At 44.2% G+C, this 10,766-nt stretch overlaps 1 protein-coding gene across 1 annotated transcript; it reads left to right on the top strand.

Moving 5' to 3' along the window:
- The first annotated feature begins 915 nt into the window (after positions 1–915).
- On the top strand, positions 916–10,463 carry BCDIN3D (BCDIN3 domain containing RNA methyltransferase). Its single transcript, XM_073613142.1, has 2 exons — positions 916–1,210; positions 9,768–10,463. The coding sequence occupies exons 1-2, from the start codon at positions 1,031–1,033 to the stop codon at positions 10,335–10,337; spliced, it is 750 nt and encodes a 249-aa protein (XP_073469243.1). The 5' UTR covers positions 916–1,030; the 3' UTR covers positions 10,338–10,463.
- The last annotated feature ends 303 nt before the right edge of the window (positions 10,464–10,766 follow it).

The raw sequence follows: 10,766 nt of genomic DNA, 5'->3' as shown, positions 1-10,766 counted from the left end.
TGTGAACCGACCCTAATGTAAGAGTGGGTGGACAACTGCAGAAACAATCCTCCATGAAGGTATAGACAATTACATACCTGCCAACTTTTTGAGATGGGAATGAGGGACACCTATTAGCAAAAGTATGCAGGCATAGGACACACCCCCTGCCACACCCCCTTAATGGAGAGTTATACAAAAATAATTATTAGTTAAACCCACAAGTGCTTTTCTTAACACTTCTTTTCCTTTATATTGGCTTTTGAGATGTAAAAATGCAACAATTTAGAAACTGGATGAAACGCTTTTTGATAGATAAATAAGGCATTTTATATACAGGTATATGCATGGAACCAAAATGAGGGACAAATGAGGAGGAATGAGGGACATTGTTTCAAATCGGGGACAGCTGGGAGCTGTTTCATCAGATTTGGCGACCCGTCAGAATGTGTAACGGAAGTGACGTTTCTTTGTTGCCATCTTGCTACACCCCGCACTCCTCCACAGTAATGATACACTGAGAAGGGGACAAGCAGACATCTTGTTACACCCACCGGAGTTTTGCATTTTACACTTATTTTTAACAGTAAAGTGAGTTTATATAGTGAAATACAGTACTTACAACTCCGTCTGACTGGTTAGATGTTGAATTTTAAAAGCAGCGCAAGCCTGCTCATCTCATAGGTTTACTAATCCAACAGAAGTTCGCTGCTTTTAAAATTCTACTTCTAAACATTCATACGGAGTTCTTAGTACTGTGTTTCACTATATAAACTCACTTTACTGTTAAAAATAAGTGTAAAATGCAAAACTCCGCAAGGTGTTTCCCCCTTCTCAGTGTACCTTACTATGGAGGAGTGGGAAGTGTAGCAAGATGGCGGCGACGGAACGTCACTTCCGTTACACATTCTGACGAAACACCGTAAACCCATTGCTGTGCACCTTGGGTGTAGGAAAATGGCCCCTCGCTCTGCATTCAGTGCTCTGGGTGTAGAAAGATGGCTACAGCCGGAAACTCAGCTCTCTGCACGCTGTCAGCAGCGGTGTGGTTATGGCAGACCTGGAGGATCCTGGTGCTGCTCCGTACGGGAACTTCCCCAACTACTACACCTTCCATCCGCCGGAGAACCGACTCAGCCTCCTTCCCCCGGGACATCTGCTGGAGCTCCTGAACCGACAGGAGAAAGGGGAGGAGCCTCTGCTGGCCCTGGACGTGGGATGTAACACCGGTGTGAGTGGGGGCACACAAGGCTGCTTCATAATCTACACCCAGACAATTGTTTCATATTGGATTCCAAAACCGATAATCAATAGACCTCTTTATTACAGCTTCCAGATTGGTCATTACAGAGATCACACTGTGTGCTATGATACATCCCCTCCTTTACACTTGTGTCGCCATCTGAAGGGGTGGTTGGCAGTGAATTGCTTTTCAGAGGTCATTCGATAGGTGGTTATGTTAACTCCTCACTCCCCCCCCTTTTTTTTTTCCTTTTTTTTTTTTTATAATACTGTAAAGCCCGCACCATTATGCATGCAGTGCACTTGCATGTGTTGCATTTGACAGCAGAACTGCCCACTGTGAGATCATTTTTTGCCGCTGTGTACAATCCCATCTGACTGTGTGGTTTTTTTTTTTTTTTTTTTTTTTTAGCAGCTTAACCACCTCAATACCGGGCACTTTCACCCCTTCCTGCCCAGGCCAATTTTCAGCTTTCACACTTTGAATGACAATTGCGCGGTCATGTAACACTGTACTCATATGACATTTTTATCATTTTTTTTCATAGAAATAGAGCTTTCTTTTGGTGGTATTTACTCACCACTGGGATGTTTAATTTTTGCTAAACAAAGAAAAAGAAACGAACATTTTGGGAAAAAAACAAAACATTTTTCATAGTTTGATATACAATTTTGCAAACGGATAATTTTTCGGGGGGCACTGATGAGACAGTACTGATAAGGGGTACTAATGGGCACTGATTAGGCAGCACTGATAGGGGGTACTGATGGGCACTGTTGAGATGGTACTGATAGGGGGGCACTGATTAGGCAGCACTGATGAGACGGTACTGATAGGCACTGATTGGCAGCACTTGTGGGCACTGTTGGGACTGCACTGATGATCATTGCCGTGATTATCAGTGTAGATGTCCCTTTCACACAAGCCAGTTATCAGTTCTCCTCTTCTCCCCTCATAATGTCAACGTGAGGAAAGAAATGTCGATAACCGCCTTGTGTTTACATTGTGATCAGCAGTGATTGGACACAGCTGATCACGCGGTAAAGAGCTGCTGTGATTGGCTCTTTATCTCGTTCTGTGATCAGCAGTGTCCTAAGGACACAGAGTTCGCCGCCCGTGTGCCACAGAGGGCGCGCAGGAAGCGCGATCACGGTAGGACGTCATATGATGCCTTCCTGGCAATGTGCGACTGCACTGTAGCTGTCATTAAGCTATAGTCATACTTTCACTTTATCTAAAAAAAAAAAAAAGTTTTGACTTTAGTTATACTTGAACTATGAGTCGCGGTACATCAAAAAATAATGCGTAACCCTCGAATGCTCTATTCACACTTGTGTAACTTGTTATGTGACTTTGATCTCCAAGTCACAAGCCCATTCTTTTCAACAGCACCCACTCAAATCGGTGTAACTTAGAAAAAGTGCCTGCACTACTTTGATGCGACTTTGATCCAGAGCGTAAAGTTGCTGGAAATTGTGCGACTTTGGAGTCCCGCTAGTGTGAATGGAGCCTTAAATTCCTAACTAAGCTTAACCACTTCCTGCCCACCATATAACAGAATGACGTGCACAAAGTGGTTAAGTTATCTTGACTGGGCGTCATATGACATCCAACAGGATAAGGCGCGATTAGTGGTATGTCTGAGACACTGCAACTTCTATCGTCTATGACATAGGCTCTTTACTACGTGATCAGCTGTGACCAATCACAGCCTATAACCAGGAAGTGCCGGTAAATGACTTTCCTCGGTTCGCGCTGACAGGGAGAGCTGGCTGGGGGCTCTCCTGTCGGGGGGGGGGGGGGGGGGGGGTCTGTGCTGATAATCAGCTAATTGATTATCATCTCAGCCCCATCAGAGTTGCCTACCACAGCTGCCAATCGGTGCCCATCAGTAACGCCTGTCAGTGCCCTTCACAGATGCCAATCAGTGCCTCCTCATCAATGCTGCCCATCAGTGCCATCTATTAGTGCCAATCATTTCTACATATCAGTGCCCGTCAGTGAAGGAAAAAACAAAATTTTATAACAGAAACAAGGAAAAACTTTTTTTTTTTTCTATAATTTCGTTCTTTTTTAGTTTAGCAAAAAATAAAAACTCCAGTGGTGATCAAATACCACCAAAAGAAAGCTCTAAATGATAAAAATGTCATATGAGTACAGTGTTGCATGACCGCTCAACTGTCATTCAAAGTGTGACAGTGCTGAAAGCTGAAAATTGGCCTGGGCAGAACAAGGGGGTAAAAGTGCCTGGTATTGAAGTGGTTAAACCTGCTCCCACCCCCTTCTAACTCCTATTCTAACCACCCTGTGAAAGGAATATGAGTATCCTTACCTTAAAACGAACATTCCAACGCTGAGATATCACCACAGCTGGTGCTACCACCTTCACCTGGTCTTCCTTCCGGGTTCGCGCACTCCGGCTGTGTCAGTGGCCGGAGCTGCGATGACGCCGTTTACGGCACAGGATTCTGAAGGAACGACCACCTGATGTCACCAGCTGCATCTACAGTAAATATCTCTTAAACGGCACACGTTTAGGAGCTATTTACACTACCTATAGGTAAGACTTATTATAAGCTTACCTATAGATAAAAGTCAGAAATGGGATTTTACGCCCACATTAATACTGCTTTAATCTTAGGCAAAACCACTTCAAGGAGACTGTAACACTGCAGCTCAATCACCTATTTTTTGCCACCCCCTGACTACAAGTGTTAGCTAGGCCTCAATGACTTTTTTCCGTTAACGTCTTTCAGGACAGCACCTGAGAGAGTGGCTCCTCCTACACCTCTTCCACGAACTTTAAAAGGAGGCTCCTTCCCGACTGTTGCCAGTTTTTGTGTTTCCTCCGGAAGGGAACACTTAGTGGGGAGTCAGGAACTCTTAGGCCTGAGAGGCCAGGCTTCCTGCTCCACCATTTTTTTTCTTTTTTACCTCCAAGAGCTTGTTCCTCCCATTCCACCAAGTTCTGCTGGATGGGCTCCTTCTCCCTCTTCAGAGTGCTCGGGGAGAGCCGGGACTGCTGCGGGCGTCACTCCTGGGCAGAGGCGAGAGGTGCAGGCGGACATCTTTTTTTTTTTATTTTTCTCCGCCTGCCTTCTCTAACGCCGTCGCCATCTTGGTAAGATCATTCAGTGACTGCATCCGCCGAAAGTGAGGTATCCCCTAAGGGATGCCGTCCACTGAGCAGGCGCGCGGCATCATTTCTGCCGAAACTCACAGGGAGAAGGGAGAAATGGGGCTGGTGCATATTTGCCAGTTCCGGTCCGGTGCTATTGGAGTCCGGAACCGACGCCCAGCCACGCGCACACACAGCGCTCCTCGATAGAATCAGTGGCGGCAGCAAGTGGGACAGGCTCAGGCACCAGCAAGGGCCAGGTAAGGGGCAGATGTGATGCCTCCCTATTTTTTACTATGGGGTCTCTCTCTCTTCTTTCCCCCCCTCGGTGGCAGGGGCTTGTCTGGGCACATGAGGCGACTGTTAATTCTCACTGTGCACCTGTGGTGAGCCTTCTTTGAAAGGACAGGTTGTCTCACCGGGATGTTGTGTTTTTTGTGTCTTTTTTTGTATCACGGCAGGCCAAGAGCTCTGATCCGGTGTTAAAAAGATCGTGTCCTTCATGTAAAGCAAAACTACCTTAAGGCTGGAAGAAGACCTTGTGTCAAATTTGTATTGATTCTCTAGTTAAAGAAGAGCTTCTTCCGCATGCAGCGATTTGATTGCATCAGTTAAAGAATTGAGTGCCACCATTCAATCGTTTCGCTCTTCACTAGCAAATCCATCCCTAAGTCAGCCAGCTACCTCACAATCCTTTCAGGCTCACTATTAGTGCCAGCGGTGGAGACTGAGGCAGGTTCTCTTACCCAAGAGGGACATTCCCTCTCTCATTCTAAGGAAGAATCAGATGAGGAGGAGGATCTAGGTATGGAGAATACACCTTCTAAATACAAACTGTCTTTAGAACAGGTAGATGGCCTGTTAAAAACAATTTATACTACTCTAGGCCTAGAAGAGGAGAGAAAAGAATTGTCTCTGCATGACAGGATGTACGCAGGTCTCAGTGAGTTTAAAAATCATTTCCTGTGCACTCAGTAATTTCTGAGGCCATTAAGAAGGAATGGGCAGAACCAGAAAGAAAGTCTTTTTTTCCTAAAGCCCTTAAAAGGTGCTTTCCATTTGACGAAGACCCAGAGGCGCTTTGGAATAAAAACCCAAAACTCGATACAGCCTTTTCCCAGGTCTCAAGATCAACTGACCTAGCATTCAAAGATATGGGTGTGTTAAGAGATCCCATGGATAAAAGGATGGATCAACAACTTAAAAGGGCTTGGCAATCCATCATGGGTAATCTCAAACCAGCTATAGTGACTACTTGTGTCTCCAGGAATATGAAATATTGGGTGAATCAGCTCAAAGCCCATATTATATCAGACTCTCCAAAGCAAGAAATTCTGGATTCTTTCTCGACCTTGTCAGCTGCTGTAGCCTTTATTTCAGATGCTTCAGCAGCATCAATTAGAATGACAGCAAGATCTGCAGCCCTAACTAACTCAGCCAGGAGGGCATTGTCCCTAAAGACCTAGCCGGGGAATGCGGCATCCAAAAATAAGCTTTGTTGGTTACCGTTCTTGGGATATTTATTATTTGGATCTGACCAACAAAACGCAATGACTTGTCACTGCAGTGGGAGGAAGGCTTCAGAACTTCCTCCCTCATTGGGCCAGCGTAACAAAAAATCAATATATTCTGAACATGCTGTCCCAAGGTTACAAAATAGAGTTTTCGGATCTTCCTCCAGAAAGATACTTTGTAACAAACCTACCAAGGGACTCAAAAAAAGCCCCGGGCTATGCAGAACCTGTTAAAGGATCTGATGCATCAAAGGATTGTGACACCTGTATTTCCAGAGGAACGTTATCAGGGATTCTATTCTCACATATTCCTGATTTTAAAAAAAAGCCATCCGGAAATTTCCATTTGATTCTCAACTTGAAACCATTGAACAAGTCCGTCATATACAATAGGTTTTGTATGGACTCGATCTTCACGGTCAGGAATATGGTGACCAAGGAATGCTTTATGGCATCGATCGACTTGAGAGATGCTTACCTACATATTCCTATAGCACCTCAGTCCCAGAAATTCCTGAGGGTGGCGGTCAATATGGGGAAGGGCCCTTCCTTTCGGCCTCTCATCGGCTCTGCGAGTCTTTACAAACCTCACCCCTCTTCATCTTCAGGGGATTGCGGTAATCCCATATCTGGATGACCTCTTCTTCTTTGCCCCTTTCAGGGAAAAGTTGCAAGAAGATCTGGGCAAGGCCTGCAGTCATTTGGAATCCCTGGGTTGGATAGCGAACATTCAGAAATCAAACTTCAATCCAACTCAGCGGGTACAATTTCTGTGGTACCTAATAAATTTAGTGGAACAAAGAATTTTTCTCCCAGAAGAGGAAAAAATCAAGGTCCAGAATGTAGTAACTATACTACAAATGAATCAGCAGATGTCGGTCAAAAAGGTTATGTCAGCCTTGGAAACTTTAACCTCGACTATGCCAGCCATCCAATGGGCAAGTCTACATTTCAGGCCACTCCAGAGGTTCCTTCTAAAAGTATGGAACCACAGGACAGAGACTCTAGATACAAGGGTAAAGATCCCCACCAGAGTCAAACGAACACTTTGGTGGTGGAAAAATCAGTCAGTGTTGCAAAAAGGTCTACTTTGGTCCTTCCCGACCGAAAAAATTGTGACAAAAGACGCCAGTATGTGGGAATGGGGGCCCACATGGGTCAGGATTTGGCCCAGGAACATGGTCACAGACCGAAGCAGAAAAATCCTCAAATTGGAGAGAGTTAAAAGCAGTCATCTTAGCGTTGGGTGCCTTCTCTCCAAACCTCCTAGGTTTCCATGTCCAGATTCTATTGGACAATGCCATTACCGTAGCCTACCTGAACAAACGGGGAGGCACGAGAAGCAAAACTCTTACTGTCAGAAAAAATTGTGGAGTGGGCGGAAAACCATTTACTGTCCATCTCAAAGGCACATTAAACGAAGTGACAGTTTTTTTTTTGAGCAGGCAGAAGGTTCAGGAGGCAGAGTGGAGCCTGAATAGAGGTTTTTGCATTGATCTCCAGGACCTGGGGCCATCCACGAGTGGACCTGTTTTCATCAAGGCAAAACACACAGCTCCCGCAACTCTTTTTCCCTTCACAGAGATGACGGTTCTCAGAGAATAGACGCTTTGGCGCACCCTTGGAATTTCACCTGGGGTATGCCTTTCCCCCATTCCAGCTAATTCCACTGGTATTGAGGAAAATGCAGAAAGAAAGAGTGTTGATAATTCTGATTACTCCATTCTGGCCAAAGAGAGCTTGGTTTTCCACCATTCTGCAAATGGCAATCAAACCATTTTGGCAGCTTCCTCTCAGACAGGATTTACTTCTACAAGCCCCAGTGCATCACCCAGATGTAGCCAGGTTAAATCTCACTGCCAGGTATCTGAAGAGCAGATGCTAAGGAACAAAGGCTTTTCAGAACCTTTAATAACCACGTTACTTTCCAGTAGGAAGAAGGTAACTAGAGCTATTTATGCCAAAGTGTGGAAGGCCTTTTTTTGGGGTCATTCAGAAAATAGAGATGTAAAAAACACTGTCTCAATATTAGAATTCTTACAAAATGGTGCAGACAAGGGTCTTGCAGTCAGTACTCTTAAAGTGCAAGTGGCCACATTAGGGGTTTTTCTTGAGAGATCAGTTTCTTCAGAAACTTTGGTCACAAGGTTTTTCAAGGCACTTAGCCGGAGCTGGTCTGGATCTGGTAAGTATTTTCCCAAATGGGTTCTCTCAGTGGTTCTGCAAGCCCTCTCATAGGAACTGTTTGAACCACAACAAGCAGTCTCTCTAAAGAATTTTTTCTCTCAAAACTGTATTTCTAGTTGCAATTACATCTGCAGGGAGAATCGGTGAACTACATGCGCTTGGAACCTTTTTTGTCCATTTAACCAGATAGGTTTTTTGCCAAAAGTTGCAACGTTTCAGAACCGGTCACAGGAGATCACCCTGCCAACCTTTTGCTCAAACCCTTCAGGAGAAAAGGAAGGTCAGTTTCTCAACCTAGATGTGAGACGAACCCTATTGCATTACCTGGAAGTAACAAAAGATTTCATGTCCTCAGACTCTTTATTTGTTCTTTTTTCTGGAAACAAAAAAGGCCACCAAGCATCGAAGAAGTCAATTGCCGGATGGCTTAAATCAGCTAGTTTGGTAGCCTACTCTCAGATGGGTCTATCTCCCCCGGTGGGAATTAGAGCTCACTCTACAAGGGCTAAAGCGACTACGTGGGCAGAAAAAGCTGGTGCCACCCCAGATCAAATTTGTAAGGCGGCTACGTGGTCAAGTTACTTAACGTTTGTCCGTCATTAGAGACTGGATCTTCTGTCAGCAGGTGATCAGGCTTTTGGCAGAAAGGTCCTGCAGGCTGTTGTCCCTCCCTAGGGGGTAAGTCTCTTTTATCCTCTCAGGTGCTGTCCTGAAAGACGTTAAGGGAAAATTCAAGTTGGGCTTACCGGTAACTTGTTTTCCAGGAGTCTTTCAGGACAGCAACAACCCGCCCTATTGTTTTTTTTGTATGCTGTGACTAACCATATTGTGATTATGTTTTCCAGCTTGGGACTGTAGGTTCTCTACTACTACTACTACTACTACTACTACTACTACTACTACTACTAGCAACATGTGGGAAGGAGCCTCCTTTTAAAGTTCGGTGGAAGAGGTGTTTCCAGTTGGCAAGTGGGAGGAGCCACTCTCTCAAGTGCTGTCCTGAAAGACTTCTGGAAAACAAGTTACCGGTAGGTCTCTAACTTGAATTTTTTATTTAAGTGTTGCCTCCTCGGTGCCCACCAGTGTTGCCTCCACGGCGCACATGAGTGAATGGAAAAAATTACTTATTTAGAATATCTAATAACAGAAACTAAAACTTTTTTTCTTTTCTTTTTCCAAAATGTTCAGTCTTTTTTTGTTTGTTTAGTAAAAAATTAAAAACTCTGTGTTGATTAAATAGCACCCAAAAGAAAGCTCTATCTCACCTAAAAATAATAAAAATTGCATTTGGGTAGTGTTTCATGACCGGGCAAATGTCATTTATTTGGGTGACAGAGATGAAAATTGGCTTGGGCAGGAAGTGGGTTTAAGTGTCCAGTGGGCAAGTGGATAAAATAGGTGTGCCCAATCCCCCCCCCAAAGTTGCAAAGCCAGCCATACAGGTGCATGCATATTATTACCCGCCAAACGCAACCTATTTAAGTGAATGGGGCATTGCACGCAGATCAGTGTAGTGGCATGGGGTTAAAACAGACAACGAGGAGGTGACATAACTCTTCCTCACCACCTGTCAAATGCCTTCTGAAAAGCAATGCCCCATGGATTTGTCTCCAGAGGTCTACATTTATATTCTAGTTACAAATGCTCTAGTCTTCGTACAGTTCTTTAAATTTACATTGCTGACACTGAATCAGGTTGTAATATGAATTTTATGTTGTCTTTCCAGGAGCTCAGTATTGGTTTATATAACCATCTCTTACAACCAAGGGGGAGTTCGGAGGCCCTTCAAGATGTCCACTTCTTGTGCTGTGACATTGACCCTGATCTGATCAGCAGAGCTAAGACTGGAAACCCCTTCCCCGATTCCATAACATTCTCTTCTCTGGATATCATGGACCCCTCATCACTGGACATCTTACAAAAATTCCTGGAAAAGTTTGGCCAAGCCAGGTTTGACATTGGATTTTGTATGTCAATAACCATGTGGATCCATCTAAATCATGGTGACCACGGACTGGTAGACTTCCTTAAGAAGCTAACAACACTGTGTGACTATCTGCTAGTAGAGCCTCAGCCATGGAAGTGTTATAGGTCAGCGGCCCGGCGTCTCCGCAAGCTAGGGAGACAAGACTTTGATCACTTCCACACACTGGCCATCCGTGGAGATATGACAGAAGAAATCATTAACATCCTGACCAGACACTGCAATAGTCAGCTTGTTCATCGTTTTGGTAATACAACTTGGGATCGAAGTCTTTTATTGTTTAAAAACAGATCAACAAAATTACCCAGCTAGGTTTTTATGCATTTTTTTTTTAAGTGATTTTGCAAAAATGTCATACATTAAAAAAAAATATAATTGTAACTAATATACAGTGTATTTCATGAACTGTAAATAAACTTCAGAACTGTATATGGTAAATGTCCCGATATTGAATAATATTACTCCTCTCCCCTAGATCTTTTAACTAAGCATAAACCTATCTATAATACCTGCAAGATCTCCACTGTGTAGCCTGCCAGGCACTGCACAATTTCTGGCTAAAATCCTGCTGTCTGTAGTGGCACATGCATGCTGTGGTCTCTATTTCATTCAATAGAAAGCCACCCTTGTTGGTCTGGAAATGGGCTTTCCTGTGAAGTGAATGGAGATTGTGCCATGCATATGCTAGTGCAGAGCAAATGATCCCTGAACATTTTCAGCCAGATAATGTTGAATGTCCTT

This window comes from Aquarana catesbeiana, linkage group LG02, assembly GCF_042186555.1.
Source record: "Aquarana catesbeiana isolate 2022-GZ linkage group LG02, ASM4218655v1, whole genome shotgun sequence".
Classification (NCBI taxonomy): Eukaryota; Metazoa; Chordata; class Amphibia; order Anura; family Ranidae; genus Aquarana; species Aquarana catesbeiana.
The sequence above is the reverse complement of the archived record's forward strand: the minus strand, read 5'-3'. Positions and strand labels throughout refer to the sequence as shown.

Excerpts from the sequence above, each read along its gene's own strand:
- BCDIN3D (XM_073613142.1), top strand. The coding sequence starts at position 1,031 with ATGGCAGACCTGGAGGATCCTGGTGCTGCTCCGTACGGGAACTTCCCC. Across the intron at positions 1,211-9,767 it reads ACGTGGGATGTAACACCGGT|GAGCTCAGTATTGGTTTATA; the intron begins GTGAGTGGGGGC and ends TTGTCTTTCCAG.